Raw genomic sequence first — 17,871 nt, forward strand, 5'->3', positions numbered from 1 at the left:
TCCGAGATGTCCGACACGAAGCGTCGAGAGATTAGCGACACGCAATGGCGGCCTTCGCAGCATCACGGCAATGTGCGTGTTGGCGCAGATTATCACTCGTTATGAACATGATGAGCATCTTAAATCGGAACTAACTAACACTTTCTTTGGGACATTTTGTGTTATTCCATTTTCAAGCCACTTGGGCTGTGTTCAGTTAATTTAGGTAAGATTTGTGGAATTTGTCAAATGGTATTCCTTCATTCATTAATGGCATTGACACTTCTGTTCCTTAAACTAGCCTAAAATGGCATAAAACACATCTGTTCCAAGAAAGAAAAAAACAACCCCTTGTAAACCACTGAAAATGGATTTCTTTATTCCAGGTTCACAGTTTGGAAACAGAAACTACCGTAACACAATACTTGATATGAACATTTCCATCGGAACAATTCCCTTTCAATTGTACTTTTTTTATATTTGTCCACAAGATGGCACTATTTGTTCCATTCAAAGCATGCAGCAAAATGCCCTGTTTTGCTGTTTTAGTGAAATTAAGCTCTTTCAAAATTGTACTCTGCATTGTGGTTCATCAATGGTGAATTGATTACGTGTGCATATAGTTTTTTCTGTATAAATGGATTCATTTTGTTAAATGGTAGGTTGATGTAAACATAGTGGTGAAAAGACAATTAATATTTGATATGGAAATTTCAGGCTAAGGTTGTTTTAAATGCTGACTCCTTTAAAATGGCAAACAAATAAAATAAAATAAAATGTACTGTATAAAACGGACGACTGCTCAGCACGTGCAAATCCCGGCCCCGCCTGTGTGGAGTTGGCACGTTCTCCCCGTCCGTGCCCGCGTGGCTTTTCTCCGGGCACTCCGCTTTCCTCCCACATCCCAAAAACACGCGTGGTAGGTTGATGGAAGACTCTCTAAATTGCCCGTAGGTGTGAATGTGAGTGCCGATGGTTGTTTGTTTGTATGTGCCCTGCGATTGGCTGCCGACCGGTTCAGGGCGTACCCCGCCTCTCGCCCGAAGATAGCTGGGATAGGCTCCGGCACGCCCGCGACCCGCGTGAGGATTAGCGCAATGGAAGGGGAACGAATGAATGTATGTCTACAATGTTTTACACGATGACAGAATTTGGACAAATGAGTGAGGACATTGAAATGACTTCTTTAGGGTTCAAGATGAGATTTCAAACTTCATATCGCTCCCGCTAACAAAGGGCAGAAGCCGGGCCAAAACAGAAAGGCCTTTGTTGCCATTGTGGCTTCTGACCACCTACTAAGGGCCCTTTAGAGGAGGACTCACCCTGGAATGATCAGGCTCACACAGCTCCCCCAGCGGCCCCCTCACTCCCAAGGCTCCGCGGGCCTACGGAGACCACTGGGCCAAACATATCCTGCCCATCTCCTGAGAGATTATCCAACTCAATGAGCACATTGATGCCAGAAAACACTGGGGGGAAACCGGAGCCTTCTTTTCAGAACTTCCAGCAGAAACCCCCGAAGGAGGAGATAAGAAGACATGCTGCACTTACTGGCTACTTCCAGGGAGGCGTTGTGGCTCACTGCCTCTCCAAGGTAGTTGCGGGCAACGCAGACATAGGAGCCTTCGTCCGGCTTGCTCCGCCGCCCGTGCACGATGCGCAGGAAGAAGAGCGAGCCGCTGGGCAGCAGCATGCGGTGCGAGCGCGGGTCGTCCCGGTCCGTCTCCACCCGTTCGCCGTCCTTGTACCACTCCACGGTGGGCGAGGGCCGGCCCTCCGCCTTACAGTTGAGGGTGGCCGGCTCGCCTTTGGATACGATCAGGTCGGACGGATGCTCCACGATCCGGGGCGGCGTGTCTTCTTGGCGCAGACGGGATCCTGAAACAAGAAAAATGTGACAACATTTACCAGTTAGCCTTGTAATCATACAGTTACTCCATTTTTGTATGTACAGTTATTCCCCGCGTATTCACATTTCACTCTACATTAATAGACCTATTCACATTTTTGTGGTCTTTCCAAGACACCCCTGTCTAAATAGGAAAGTAGGACAGTACAGTGAACTCCAAATGTACGCGTGATGTCATGGTGAAAACTCTGCTAATTAATTGCAGCTCTGCCTAAAAGATTTTTGCTGCATTGCTTTTGCTCATAGATGCCACAAGCAGATGGGAAAAGACTGCGTTTGTTTAAATGAAGCTCCTCAACTCACATCAGTGCCAAGATACCACACCACATAGAGCCAAAGCAATTTTCAATTTTCCACCAACAACAAAAATCCACGAATAGGCAAAATCACAAATCCCTCAACTTGAATCGTTCGCTGCCAGCAAAGTATGTTGAAGTGATCCATCTCGACAGACAGGGTGGAGCTGAATTTAGCCTGGGTTGTTGAAGTGGAAGCTCCAGAGAACCTCTGACGCTTGTGCATGTACACGCGTACTCCAGATGACGAGTAATGTCGTATGAGTTTGAAAATGTCTAAAGTGTTTTGGGATCATAGATCGTTCACAGTTGAAACTATTACTATAGGCAATTCTAAACAGTTCTCGGGGGTGTCAATTTCCACATTTTTTTGGGGTCCCTATATCAGCCATTATCCGTGGGGAATCCGTGAATTCATTTTTTTACGATTCGTCAGTTTAGCGTGAGGGTCCAGGGTGGTCCTGGGTTTACGACGGTCTCGAGGTACAAACGGCACGTAAACTAGTTTGCAGACGGCGCAAGAGGGCAAGCTCTCTTCCCGCCAAACTTGCTGCTTTTCATTGGCTTGTGTGAATATTGTCTGCACGCTTCTATTCACCTGAATGATGACTTCACGTCACATTCCGACTTCAGTACAAATTCGAGTTGCGCTGCCGCCGTAGGGAAAAAAAAAAAAAAAAAAAAAGAGCTACGTTGTAAACTGACAACCCCTTGTATGTTTTTACATACACAGTCCATTCTAAAAATGGCTTCATCAGTGGAATAACTTGTAACAATAACAATAACGGCGGCGTTATACAATAATGGAGGCGGTTGATCTTTGGCCACCTCTGACTACGTACTGTTAACTTGGTCGGTGGAGTCGTGCGCTAAAACATGGGCTGATGATATTCTTGAATGTAATAATTAGCCAATGACACATTTGGAAAATGAAAGGTTGATAACAGTCGAGGAATGTCTCTCGAGTTATTAGCATTTGGACATTATGTCGAGCTCTGACCTTGTGGAGCTACTGTACATTTTCAGATTTCCGTGTTTTATGTTGAGACATCAAACTGCGCCAACATGCTCCGCCCGCACCCAATGACGAAAACCCATTTCTAGAATGCCGACCAAAAATTTCTAGTTAACGTTGTTTCAATTTGGCACCAATCCGATCAAATCGCTAAGAAGACTTCCTCTGTCTACAATGGCCGCGACACAACCAGATGCCAGACCTTCTGTGTCTTTTCACGCACGACTTCTTGAACTCTTTTTGTGGGTCTACTCGTGATAGACATTGCTATCAAATTTCACGTAGCAAAACAATCCCCAGGGGCACCATTCACCAATTTCTGGGTTTCAAACCGCAACCCGTACCCAATTGAAATTCCACCAGAATGAATGTGTGTCAAATGTTGTGTGGGCTCCCTCAATAAAAAGTTGCCATACATTGCTTTGATGATGTGTGGCTTTCCTATGAATGTGTAACTTTGAACTACAGAAACATTCCGTTTGATAAGGCTCCGGTCATGTGCCTCGTAGATCAAACGGTGGAGCGGAGGGCAAAGGCGGCGGCGGCGGCGCACCTTGAAGGCAAAAGGAAATGAAGTGATAAAAGATAAGACAAGGATGCGCTGCCGCGTCGCTGGGTGACAAATAGGAGCGGTGAACCGAAACCACACCGAAGGAGCTTCTTAACACCTCCGCGTTATCTCAGGTCAAATTACTCCCCGACTGGTCGGCTGTGGCGAGACAACCTGCTTTCCATGCTAATTAGCTTCCTGCTGGTGCTCCACTCATAATAGCGGTCAAAAGTAGCCCCCGATCCCACCCCCGCCCCACCTTTCAAGTCACCATATCTGCCAGCGCTGGCCTTTGCAACACATTGAGCGCCAATTAAAAAGAGTCGGGTCTAATTGGAGGCTTGCATTTCATTTACCCGGCGTGCCGTGACGCTGCCGCCGTGCCCCCCATCCTTTGTGCCCTCTGCCCATCCCCCCATTAACTACTGCTGCCGAGGAAGCATCTTTTTAGTGCGGTCGCCCTCGCCACACATTTCCAAGTCGTCAGCATAATTAGGGACAGCGCCGCAGTAAGATTAATCACTTCAACACGAGGCGGTACGGCGTTCACCGCCCGGTGCAACACATTGGAGGTAACGCATTACCACAATACTTCGGAGGCATGATAGTAGCTATAATTATTACCACAGCCATCGTCACATGCTATCAAATGTGAGTTGTTGGGGTTTTTTTTTTTCTAGCTCTAGCTCTAGCTCTTGCTCTTGCTTTCCCTTTCTGGCTGCTGGGAGTTTCCTTTCATGCAACACTGCAAACACACCGCCATGTGTTTTCTATCAGTTCTTCCTAATGCATGGCTGCGGCTGTGGAAAAAATGTCAGTGTACAGTAGGGCAGGCGGTAGCTATTAATATCGCTACTGGGCGTTGGACAAACTACCGAATACAGGATAAAATTAACAATCGTTCAGTCGGCAGCACTACAGACTTTCCTTAACAAATGTTTGTAATGGATACTCAATATCATGTGGACCAAGAAATGAAATCCGGGTAAATCGACATGTTCTCCATATCAGGTTTTGTTTTTTTAAATTACATACTGCATATTTTTTTTCAAGCCTAAGTCACAGAGGAACTGGTCTGAGCGATCCCAGGGAGAAGCTAGTTCTCTTTGAGAGTTTGGAAAGAAGAACTTCAGGGCAAAACAAACAGACATAAGTCCTGAGTCTCAAGACAATGTCCAAGACAGAGCAAAGCTCCAGAAAGAGCTTCAGGGCACAAAGCAGAGAAACGAGTCCTGAATTTCAAAACCATGTCCAGGATAGACGAAAGCTCCAGAAAGAAGAAACACAGCCGAAGAATCATAGATATCTGAATCTTAGATAAGCTCCCTTGGCAAGGGGAACAAGGTCATTCTTATTTGCATTAACAAAAACAAATATGATCTTGGAACTGATGTTATGTTCATTTATACTGAGTATTTACGCTGACTTATGACTGCAAACGGTGTCTGATGATACCAAAAAGCAAATAAAGAGAAGCACACGTCACACCTGTTCATTGAGCAGAGGAAAGGTCACAGTGGGAAAGGGAGGTACAAACAAAATGAAGAGGTTACATATCTCCGTGGCGAATGGGGTTGGATCGGCCCCGCATTTTGCAAATGAGACAATGTCGATAGACAATCCCTGAATTGGAAGCAGCAAGCGAAGCGGAGGAAGCCCGACAATCACCTGCGCAAACGAGCTCATTGTGTGCACTTCGTAACCTTGGATCCCCTGCACTATTCATGAAAAGCTAGGGAGTGCTATCAACGCCCATACCAACACCAGCCCCTTGGAGAACCTTCAAGCCATGTGTCATGATTTAGGATTTCTTTATGATATTGCGAATGGAACAATGTCAACAACCATATTCCTGATATTCCAGTAAACTATGGAAAAAAACAAAAAAATGTTATGGAAACCTTGGCTTTAGCACATAAGGGCACATAAGAGTATTTTCCAAATAACTCAATCAAATAATCACTCATTTAAGCAGAGCTCACGAAGAATTGGTCATCTGAATAATGGCTATTAAAAGCATCTGATGAAAGCAATGCGACAGACTGAGTGACATATCAATCCCGGGCTTGGCTTCATCAAACGGATTTCTATGCTCTGGAGCTGTCGGAAGTGCAACTGGATTAATTAACCTCCATTTGAAGCCTGTTGCCATCACAGACTATCTAGTAACAAGCCCCCCCCCCCCGCCTCCTGGACGAGTGGCGCACTGTACTGACGCTAGCACACTCCCTCCGCCGCCCCCTCACCATGCAGGCGAGGTAGGGGGAACATGTTTTATTAAAGAGGACTTTGAAGAGCTCCGCCAGTAACTTCCCACTGCTCGCTTCCCCTTTCCCTGATTTAAGATAGCGCCTCTCTAATTTGAAGCCTGAAGTTTGGGGTTTTGCGGAGGCGCCATTAACTATTAACACGTGGGGGCCACTGCAAAGTGTGCGAGGGCTGTTGTTGGACCGGCGATGACGACACCGCAGCCCTCCTCTAAGGAATTATCTTGCAGGGACACAAACAACACGCTTGGTCAACGTCGGATTTCTTGTTTTATGGTGAGTCATCAAATTTCATGCTCTGCCCACATGCAATGCCGACAAAATCCAATGCTTCGCAATTTTACATCGTCTCGTCTGTCTACGTACGTGGTTTGAAAGCCATCGGACAAGAGCTCTAGGACCGGTCCATCTTTGAATGACCCGTGGAAGTAGCCAAAATGATCTGAATTAATAGATTTTTGTGTTTTACAACAAGACAAACTTCGCGGTCGTGCTATGCCCACACGCAAAGACAAAAATGCAAATATTTCCCAATGTATCTATCACCGCACATTTTTCTAGTACACTTGGTTCAAATATGGTAGCAATTGAACAAACTCTCTAGGACAAGTCCGCCTTTTGAAGGAACCCTAGAAATGGCCAAAATGACCCGAGTTGTGAAACATTTGAGTTTTATAGTGAGTCAAACTTTGCTGCCAAATGACAAAATCTCAAAGCCCTTCCAGGGTGTAGACCACCTTTTGCCCAAGGTCAGCTGGGACAGGCTCCAGCTCACCCACTAGCCTAATAAGAATAAGCGGTCCAAAATGGATGGATGGTCAACACACCCGCAGAACTTGGTGAAGTTTTGCGCCTGGGCGAGCTCTCAAAATGGATTTGAAAAGGAATTTCTTTGGTCTCCGAATAAAAACGATGCAATTTCAAGAGGGCCTGCGCACTGCTGCCGAAATGTTCTGGCTGACACTTGGAAATGTGTTTGCGAGGAGATTCCACAGCGTGCTTGGGTGCCGGGTATCTGTAATACAATGCTATTCTACTCGCTTTGTGCCCCCGATTGAATTGACTGGACGTCCCCGCTGAATGACCTCGGTTACTTCAGCACCATTACCTCTCACCGGGGGTGTGAGAGGGGGGCCAACACAGGGGGACGTGAAGGATGATTCTGTCCCTGGCTCTCTGTACAGGTGCATAGAGGCAGAAACTACAGGCAGAAATGAGATCTGCATCTTTGACTTATCTTACCATTATTCCTTTCTTGTGCTTTCTTTTCCATGGCTGCTTCCAATTGCCCACCTTCAGCTTTTCTACCCCCCCCCCCCCCCCTTATTCTCTTATCTCCCTCGATTCTCCCTCCCTTCCTTGTTCTTTGCTTTTGTGCGATGAGCTAATGCAACAGCCAGCCTACCCGCAGGGAAGCTGGGACTTCTACTGTGAGAAGCCGATCGATCCAGGCCTCGGGCAAAAGATTCTGCTTTCCAACTCGTCGGAGCGCTCTGCTGTTTTTTTTCCCCAATTTCTTTTTTACCCTCTCACTCACATATATAGTCAAAGAAAACGGCGGCTTGAGGGAGTTAATTAAGAAAACCCACAGTTGTTGAGTTTTTTTCTCTGTAATGAAAAAGGAGCGTGCAACCGCGGCATTGTGAGCAGACTCGTCTATACAGAAACCGCTAGGGTCCAGACCCAGACCCATCCTACTAAGACCTTCAGGTCCAGTTTGAACATCCGGATAACGATAAAGAAGGTACAACCGTGTGATTTCTAATGTTCTGCATGATAAGTTTAGAGAAGAGTATGCTCAAGGTGTCGAACGGAAGTCATGAAGGAATTGGCCCTGATACAGAAGCCTCGACAGTCACTATGGATGGACAGGAAGCTAATTTGGGACAATCCATAATCTATGACTGCATTTTGTCGTACGTGTTGAGTGCATTGACGTGAGGGTAGAGCTCAAATGAATGTGCTGTGGGGTTTTTTAAGGGGTTTTTTGCTCCGTGGATTATATCTAGTTTTTCTTTTCATTTGTGTTGTGCAAGGTAGTGGCTAATGAGTTGAATAAGGGGACCAAACGGGTCACACATTTTGGTAGCCATGCCATACTTTTGAGGCACACGTTTATTGAACGACTCAAGCTCAGCGTTCAACACCATCATCCCTAAACTCCTTTCCTCCAAGCTTCTCCAGGTCAGCGTCTCGCCTGCCGTCTGCCAGTGGATTTAGAGCTTCCGGACGGGCAGGACACAGCCGGTGAGGCTGGGAGAGACCACCTCATCCACACGCAGCAGCAGCACTGGGGCGCCCCGAGGTCGCGTCCTCTCTCCGCTGCTCTTCTCTCTCTACACGAACGACTGCACCGCAACGCACCCTGCTGTCAAACTCCTGAAGTTTGCAGATGACACCACTGTCATCGGCCTCATCGAGGACGGTGACGAGTCTGCATATCGACAGGAAGCGGCGCTGCGGTGCGGCCGACGCAGCCTGGAGCTGAACACGCTCAAGACTGTAGAGATGATCGTGGACTTCAGGAGGCATCCTTCGCCACAGCTGCCCTTGTGTCAACCGTCGAGACCTTCAAGTTCCTGGGAATTACAGTCTCTCGGGACAACTCTGTCCTCAAAAAGGCTCAGCAGAGGATGAACTTCCTGCGGCCTCTTGCAATCAACTTCTTAAACAGTAAACTTACAATTCCATTGCAACATGCTGCCAATTTCTTTTGTCTGAGTTTGTTGTCACATTTCTGTCGGGCCAATTATATACTACTGGAGCACTCACTGTAGTAGTCTCGCCAGGCTGCACTATTTGCAACAACTATCTGTTGTTGACCAATGCTGGACACTCATGTCAGAGTAGCCCAGATGATCGCACTACTCGTCACTTTCAACCGCATCCACTCCTTGAACTCTCGGCGCCCTTTGCACAATGCTCATTGCGCCGGACTATTGCGAGATGAGTCATTTGAACTGCTCTAAGTGCTAGAAGACTCTGCATCTTTTTGCACAATTGTCAAAAAAAAAAAAAAAGAATAATAATCGTACCGGCATTACCAGATAACCAGCAACCCTTTATTGCTCAGTGACTGTTTTTTGTCAATGTCTTTATGTCTCAAAGGTGTTCTCTGTCATTTGACCGTCTGTTGTCGTACTAGAGCGGCTCCGACTACCGCAGACAAATTCCTTGTGTGTTTTTTGGACATACTTGGCAAATAAATGAAAAACAAATGAAAGAAAAAGACCCTACGGATGGCACACCAACCAAGATCCGACACAATTAAAAGCTAACCAAGGACCTCCAGCGACAGCCTCCACCCAGTACCTTTTGCTAATTAGTCTCAGCTGAATTCATTTACATGAAAGAGGGCGAAAGAGGACAAAGAAAAACGAAAGGCAGAAACGGCTGTCATAAAGAGCTCCTGGTCCAATGATTTGATTTTTTTTTAGCTCTTCATCACAGCTTCTACTTTGGCCCAGGAAGGACAGTGAAGCCATTTGGATGACTCCGGAGAGAACAATGTGCTTTCTGTTAGGGTAAAATATATCCCAATAGACCATTTCACAATAGGTGCCTGGGTACTTCTGGGGGGCCGAATGCAAGAGACAGTGGCTGACCACAAACTGAAAACACTGACAAAAACAAAAACAAAAACAATCTCGTGTTGCACCACCAGATACACCCCAAAAGAACATTTGGGTGAATTTTCAGACGTCCCGCAGATATGCAATATGGATCCCTGATAGGGAATGCAGAGCACAGTAAAGCGCTGCATATCTACAGGGACCATTAATGCGTGATTAGGGGACTTAAGAGGGATTTATGGCATAGATAAGAGCAGAGGGCGGGTCCCTCGGGGTTTGACCCAAGCCACGAGAGCACGCCGCCACGGGGAGGGCGGAGATAAGACGACCAAATCCATTGACTATCAAACCGGAAAGTGAGCCTTTGAAGCATTTGAGCACACAAACACCCCCCCCCACCCCCCCCACACACGGAATGACTGGACAACAGACTTTCGTTTTTTCCCTTTTTTAATGCTTTAGCACAAGGCTATCGGTTACGGCGTTAAGAGGCAGGATTAAAGCCTCCGGTGTGAATGTGTGCCAAGGGCCAAGAGGTGGGCTGAGGTGAACTGATGGATATCTTTATGGCTGCTTTCCTTGCTCATCTCAGAGACTCAGCTGCTCTCATCCATGAGTGAAAACCCCAAATGATGTAACATTCCCAAAAGGGAGGCATTACTATTCCGATGGATCTCTTTTTTAAAACTAAAGCGACCCTCTACCGATTACCTGTCCTAGCCTGCATTGGCAAATAGACAACAGTGTGTTGATTAGAAAAAGGAAAAGCCACTTTCTAGTCGTCGTGTTGGTTGCAAAATTCCAAGAATTTTAAAAGTTGATTTAACGGGTATTTAGAAAATTGTAGGTTGGCTCTTAATAGGGAACGCAAATATGGTTGCTGAAAATCTGTTTGAGCATAAATGTGACTCAAAGAACCAGATTTCACGCAAGAGAAAGTGGTACCTTGACTTACGAGTGCCCCGATTAACGTGTCGGTCGAGTCGTTCGCTTTGGGTTGTGAGAAAATATTTGTCGTGCCCTCAGATGTGGGGAAAGGAGAGCCGTTATTATACACAGAGGTGATCTTGGAACAAAATAGTTATGCTTGCATATGATACCCTTCGATGAAAAACCTTCAATTTGAAGTTAATTCCCGTGGAAATGTTTCAATTTGGAATAGTTTCAAAGTTCTCCAGCTTGACTTCCCATGGAAATTGAACGGCCATTTTCCAGAAATGTACTGGAAACTACCGGATATGTACACGAATGTTCCATCCCTTGGCAAATCGAGTTACACCGTGACGACGAATGCGGACTTTTCCGGCAAAACCCAAACTACACTGCCTTCCTGGCAAAATCGGCGCTTCGGAGGTGTGACATAGATGTTCGCCTGTGCCTTTCAGACAATTCCAAACCAAAGTGCAGGTTCACATAGCCATTGCAGCTTGACACATTCAGATAATTAGATGCGTGATGACATCAGCGACAGCGTTGGGAACAAGGATAATGGCAAGCGACACAAAGCTGCTAAAATTGTCTCAAAATGTTTGGAAATTCAGCCACCGGAGTCAGTTTCACTTGTCCATCATGAGTTGACCACCAAAAAGTCTCAAGAAGCCTTGACCGAAAATGCACAGGAAGTCTACCATTTCTGCTTAGAGCGGCCAATTGAGGGTGATTTTGGCCATTTCTGGTCGCCCTTCAAAAATTCTCTTTGAGATTTTGCCTGATTGCTACCAAATGCGTCAAACACATACTAGACAGACGGACGGCACAAAATAATTGTGTGTGTCATCAAAGCTTGATGACTCGCCATGAAACTAGTAACGTCATCCAATTTAGCCCCGGTGCTATCCAATAAATGCATTTGCACCGACTCTTGCCGGAACGTTAACCCAAGCGTGGCACGAAAGGACAGAAGCACATTAAACACATTATTTCATATTTGATAGCTCTGACAATCGAATTCATTCATTTTGGCCTTTGGCGTAATGACTTCATGGACAGCCGGCCCGTCCCACCCTTACGTTCCTCGTGCCGTCCCCTCGGATCATCGCGCGGGCTCATTTGTCGTGTGCAATAAAGAGCTGACAAATGTGCCGATGACACCATAAACAAGCGACACCCTGGGGCTCAGCATTTTCTTTTGATAATTACTCATCAGGAGAAGAGGAAGGACCACTCCGGTCACTCTCCTGCAACGCTTAGCTTAGCATCGCAGCGACAGACAGACAGTCATGAATTCCCACCGGAATCCCAGGAGGCGCATTTGTGGAAGAGCGGCAGAGCTGCAGCTCCTCTCGATGCCAATCCGCCAAGTATCGTTAAAATCTGTAAAAACGCGAGAGGGGCGACTTCCGGACGGATCAATTCCATCCCAATATGCTTTATTCAATCCGTTCCCGTAGACAAGGGGAAACTCGGAATGCTTGTTAAAAGGAGCAGTCTGTCAAAGTGGATCCGGGGACCAGGCGTGCGGACTCTCGATCCGTGACTACGATCGGTGAAATATGCCATTTTGGTGAAATATGTGAGTGACAGACCGCATATGTTGACCCTGCAAATTCACAAGTGCGCCCGAAAGAACGACGGCCTCACGGATGTCATTCCCGCCGCTCATGAGGGACCGCAGGAAAAGATGCGTAATCAATATGGGCCCCAGATGCCAGGCTAAGAGGCCGCATTAGGAAAGGATTACGGAAAAGAAGCATGAGGGAACGCCACACATGGGCAATTACTTCTTATTTCGGCTTTTCCAACCTTTTTTCTTTTTTTCCCCCACAAAGTTTGACCAGTGGGCCACAATCAGTCAGAGCCGTGCATCAAAGCCAAGCACAAATGGATTGAGCACTTTTCCTCCCCGACTGGGGACGCGTTGGAGTGTCACTGCTGCCTTTCTCATCCTTCAGATGATAAACTGAGAATCCTTCAAAGGCTAATCATTTCGGGCACGAAAATAAATGGACTCATCATGTTTTAAAAAAAAAAAAGGTTAAAAGTTTGAAATAGCCCCGTGTGTCGACATGTTGTGCATTTAGTCAAGGATCTGGATCCACAAGCAAGAAAAAATAATGAGCCTTTTTGCTGCATAAGGCTTATTATTCACAGATCCATATGCAAAGACTAACCCTAACCCTATATGAAAAATATTCAATACCAGGAACAAAAACACAGTATTCTCGACCTCAATTCAGCTGCCGAAGCCAGTTTGAATTTAGGAGGCCTCTATCGTAAGTCGACCCGCAAAAAGCCCTGAAAGACGAGGGATTTCTCCCATTCAAGGGTGATTTTGGCCATTACCACCCGAAAATATCCATAATTAAGCTCACACAAATTGACAGAATTAACGATCAACGAACTATTTGAATATTTTCTATATTTATTTCACAACGGGTGAAGTTCTACCGGAGGTAGAGGTAAGGCATATGTACCTAACAGAGTGTCTGCTGAGTGGAGGTTTATATTGGATTTGCTGGAGGACCAGCAAGCCACACCGAGTCATTCGCTATCCGTGCCAAGAAAGACAACGCAGAATAAGCGCCGGGGCTTAAAAAGCCCAACTTAATTGGTTTTCACGGTACTTGCCTCGATAGCAGAGGCTGATTGGGACCCACTGTCGGACCCGTGTTGTGTTACAGTCCGACGAGAGCGCGCAAGCGCCAATGACCTTAACCGCTCTTCGAAACGCTCGGGCCAAACACATTCTCCGGCACATCTCAGACAGCTGGGTGTTGAAAGGGAATTGCGGCGTCAAGGGCACGCTTGTGTTTACGTCTGAGTGCTAAAAACATTGGCACGTGTCCTGTGGGCGGTCTTTAGTTAAAAGGGTAAGCGCGGAGAGCGCCCAACACTACGGTGTCGATGTGCTTTCGCTGGCGTATGTGACGACAGTTCATAAACTACAGCTTTGGACGGGAGGTATTATTAAATTGGTAAGCGAAGACTCGGTGGAGCCACTTCTGCGTGCGGCCGAGGCGCGGAGACACCAGCGCGAGACGGGCTGAGTGGGGCATGGCCAGCATCCAGACAAATGGGAGCTCAAACTAGCCCCCCAAATCTGGCCACTGGAAAATATGAAAGCGGGATTTTTTTTCTTCTTCAAGGCATGCCATGTGTTGCGGTGTAAAATATTGGGTCAAAATTCATCAGGAAAGGGCCGACGGTTGCCAAGAGGTTTCAGACTTCCACAGAGGAACGTTTGTGCAATGTTTGTCTGGCACTTCAACTGCACTTCCACTGTCAAAAATTGAGACGGGTAACAAAAGCCCCTTTCACATCACCTTCAGCGCATCAGAAGCGTGGACAGTAGCAAATGGTATTTATTCTTATGTGCCTTTCCACAAGGCTATATGAAGACTTCGAGCAAAGGCCACATTTGGTCAAAATGTTTGATCATTTAGCTCCTGAGACCAGTTCCACCTAGCGACATTGAATTTGGTAGGGAAGTCTATCATGAGTACAGCCACACAAAAAAAGTCTCCAAAATGTCTGAAAACACACGAGTCGTCTGCTAGTGTGTTTTGATGCGGACATTTTAGATCGCCAGTGTGTAAGTGGCTTCTTTGATACTACATCGGAAACTGCCGCAAAGGGGTGTGGCCAGCGAGTTTGAGGTGGGAAACTTCAAGCTGGGGTGACAACTTGCGACGTTTCACCTCCGATACTTCGTTAGAAGTCGCCTAACTCGACATCCCAGAACGGTTCCTGACACAAAAGCTTCGCACGGCTTCCGATGAGATATCGTACATCGCTGTCTGTTAATTGCCAGACAGCAAACCATCGCAATCTTTTTGACAAGACAAAAAAACACAGCAAGATCGTGTGACGTAACAAGCGAGGTAGAGTTGAAATTCCTGTTAACGGGCAATCCCATAGGCACTGCGGTACGTTCCTCCACTCTGTTGCATCTCAGGCCAACAAGGAAGAAACTGTGTTGCTATGGCTGTTTTTGTGTTGCTGTTGTTTTGTTTTTGGTTTTTTTCTTGAAGATTCTTGTTTCTGGACGAACACATCAAGCCAGATTTTACATGGTCCTTCTAATGCAAGCCTACCCTTAGTTGCACTGGTTAATCTCTCTCTGTGTGCTATGACATCCAACTGTTTACTCAGCTAACTAAAAGATCTAGCCCAATAACTATGCAGTGGAGAATCAAGGTCTGCGATCCAAAAAAGCTGCCAAACCCAAATGTTGCTTTTAACAATCACTGACAAAATCCTCTCCTCATAGCAGCAGGTTGAGAGCATCCAAGCAATCGCCTCTCCAGATCTGACTGAAACTGACTCTCTCGCATTCCAGGTCCTCGCTTGCCATCTGTTTTAGCATTCGACATCAGGATTCTTGACAGACGTCTGAAGACCCGTTTTGAGATGATTGTGAGGGGCTGAAGGGGGTACGTGGGCGGGGGCAGTGAGGTGGGGGGAGGAGGACAAGATCTGCACAAGACAGCTGTGATGACAAATGCTTTTTGGAAATAACCGCCCTCAGGACATGTGTTCTTTCTGAATGTCATTGATTGCTTCGACTTCAACCGAAGAACACCCGCTGCCAATGGAGGTTTTTTCCACACATGACATCATCACTTGTGCTCCGCATTATTAATATTAGGTCCATCATTTCATCTTATTGAAACAATAGCGTAGTTGGTATTTTGTCAAGTCGATGTGGTGTTGGAATAAGAGCAAAAAAGGGGTCTCCTTTGCCAAGGAACCGATGATGTGCGATGGGGGTTGAAGTCAACCCGGAAATTTGCCAGTTTCCGACATAGTATCGGAGGCGAGTTTGAAATCATGAGCCCCTGCCTCCAGCTCTAGCGGTCAACAAAAACGCGGTCGGCACGTCTATTATAACAAGATGCCCGAAGTCAAACGAGGATTCAGCCATTTTGCTTTGAAGCAGCCATTTTGGGCGAATACTTTGAAGAACTCCCACATTGGGCCAAGTGAGGCCCAATCGGAAGCAGGTAGCGAAAGACAGCTGGGCAAAGCTACATTGCTAAGCTCGTTTGGCTACACCATCTGACGTGGGCTCAACATTTCAAGAATTGGCCATGAAAAAGGGGCCGCGAGGGCCCGTTCACAGCACCTTGCAGTTTTAATTCCAAATCGATCCCGTCTATTTGAGCGATATCATGACACCGTTTACATGGGACCTTGGCCTTTAATCTCCGCTAGTTTTAAAGACAGCATATAATTCTTCCAACAGTCCCACCGTGTGGCTTTGAAAGTGGTAGCAAACTGTGGCAGAAAAGGCTTTCTTCTAAAAACACAGGACCCAAAGGCTTTGCTCAAAGTAAATGAAAGGCTAAAGCATGTTGGAATAGGAGGTGATGTTCGGGTAAATTTGCACGGGGAATTTTGGGAATATTCCAAATTGCGAAATCTTCCATGGGAATGTATGGGAATTGAGAGTAATTTGATGGAAAGGTATCGTAGCATTCATCCATCAAATAAACAGCTCTCCTTAATTGCTCCTTTATTTTCCCCTCATTTTGAAACCCTACGCTTGAATGAGGATTTTTCTTTTTGAACCAATCCCAAAAGTGAAGTAGATGCCGCACCTTCAGACACACCTCGCCCCCGAGTCACCAAGGTGGCAGACCTTTCAGAGTACGCGCCAGGCTTCCGATGAAGACGTGCAATCGAATGCAAATGTAAATCCTTGTTCACCCCGAGCCGCAGCTCCAGCAGAGCTCACAATTGCGATTCAATTCGAGGTTTCACTGAAGCCGCGCAGTGGCGAGCACGCGGGAGGCGACTGATAAACCGATCCGCAATGTCGGAACGCTGCGGCTCGAAAGCTTTTTCTGGGGCGGAGGGGGGTGGATACGTGTTCATTGACAGCCGCGTGTCATTTGCATACACGCCAGAACAAACTAGTGTGATAAACACAACACAAGTCATGTCGATGGATTCTTTGCGTTGGTTCGGTTTCTTTCTATTGTGCGAGGTGGCGATTATCATGAACAACTGACGAGAGGAGCTAACATGGCAGACGGTACGACAGTATGACACGCACTTCGTGTGATCGGGGGTGTCCGCGCGTAGCTGAGCGCACAATGGCCTTTTACGACTTTTTGTGTATTGTTTGGAGTGGGTGTGTTACCACGTAGTAGTTACCCTGATTAACTGCCAAAAGACAACTCAAGAGAGATCACTTGGTGCCCAAGTGAAGAAGAAAAACCTCTGGTCTTCGAATGGAGCTCGAGTTGATTTTCCTCTCTGGTGCAGTTTGTTTGCATGACCAAGTGATGCGGAGCCTGTGGAAACACTTCGCTTAGCACTCAGACCCAGGGGAGGCTTGGTGACAGCGTGGTATATTTACAGCACAAGAGTACATCTGCTAGCCAGAAGCTGAGCCACACTGTAGTTGTTTATGGATGAAACGTGGCTAGAGAGCAAGCCTCTTACATTTGCTCTCTTTTCTTTATTCCGTGCATCGTATTGAAAAATGACACGGAAACAGAGTTCCCCTGATATTCACAGGCGGTAGGGGCCGAGCCCTGCCGCAAATGGCGGCGAGTAATTTGATGCCCACTCAGAAGGGTTCCCAATTGCCTCGAGCTGGCACAAGATGGCGACAAACCTGACGAAATGAAGCTGGTGCCAAAGTGCATGTACCACCATTCTTCATCTTGATCTCAGGTATTGTGACGTGTTTTGGTTTGCGTTTGTTTTTTTGGGGTTTCAAACAGAAAACCAACTAACTTTAACCCTGGACTAAATTGAAACGGTTGTAAGAGAGGATAGAGATATTGGCGGGGTTGTATTCCAAGAACAAAGCGCATTCGCCAGCAGTATCCGTTGGCGAAGTGAAGATATGCTAATCAACTACGCTCTGGGTTCATTTGTTTATCCCGGCGGTAACGGAAACGACCTGATCCGCTCGCTAATAGCTCAGGATTAGTCGGACTGGTTTGTTTGAAGCGACCGCTTCGCCATGGTTACGACTAAATGCGGGAAGCTACTTTATCATCGTGGATCTCAAGGTCACCTTTTCATGAATTATGCTTTGCTGCGTCTACTTTTACGGCCATTTGTTTGCGTGTGCCTTGACAGGCGGCGGCGGCCGGGATGCAAATTTGCTGACGCAGCTGCGGCCGATAATAGAATTAGGATGAGCAGGAAGACAGAGAAGAAAAGTTGAAGAAGTGAACTGTGAAGCGTTTGATGCTTTTTACTGTCAGCAAAAGGGAATATTAACTACGACAATAAAGCAGAAGGGGGCGGGAGCGAGGACATTCATCAACTAATTAGCAGTCTCTCTTTTAACTGCTAATTGAATCTGCGCCTCTGAGCTTCTCT

At 46.6% G+C, this 17,871-nt stretch overlaps 1 protein-coding gene and 1 long non-coding RNA gene across 3 annotated transcripts in view; one reads left to right on the top strand and one right to left on the bottom strand.

Annotated features, from left to right (window-relative positions):
- Positions 1-17,871, bottom strand: part of robo1 (roundabout, axon guidance receptor, homolog 1 (Drosophila)) — a 231,538-nt gene that overhangs the window by 129,814 nt on the left and 83,853 nt on the right. For both annotated transcript variants that reach the window (XM_061781148.1, XM_061781149.1), the window contains exon 4: positions 1,531-1,857. In XM_061781148.1, coding sequence (XP_061637132.1) covers positions 1,531-1,857 — 327 coding nt within the window. The remainder of the gene's footprint in view (positions 1-1,530; positions 1,858-17,871) is intronic.
- LOC133481886 (uncharacterized) lies at positions 5,900-8,998 on the top strand. The gene is made up of 2 exons (XR_009789636.1): positions 5,900-6,292; positions 8,192-8,998. It is a non-coding gene; the product is annotated as an uncharacterized LOC133481886 (long non-coding RNA).

The sequence above is a fragment of the Phyllopteryx taeniolatus genome, chromosome 8 (genome assembly GCF_024500385.1).
Source record: "Phyllopteryx taeniolatus isolate TA_2022b chromosome 8, UOR_Ptae_1.2, whole genome shotgun sequence".
In the NCBI taxonomy this organism is placed as follows: domain Eukaryota; kingdom Metazoa; phylum Chordata; class Actinopteri; order Syngnathiformes; family Syngnathidae; genus Phyllopteryx; species Phyllopteryx taeniolatus.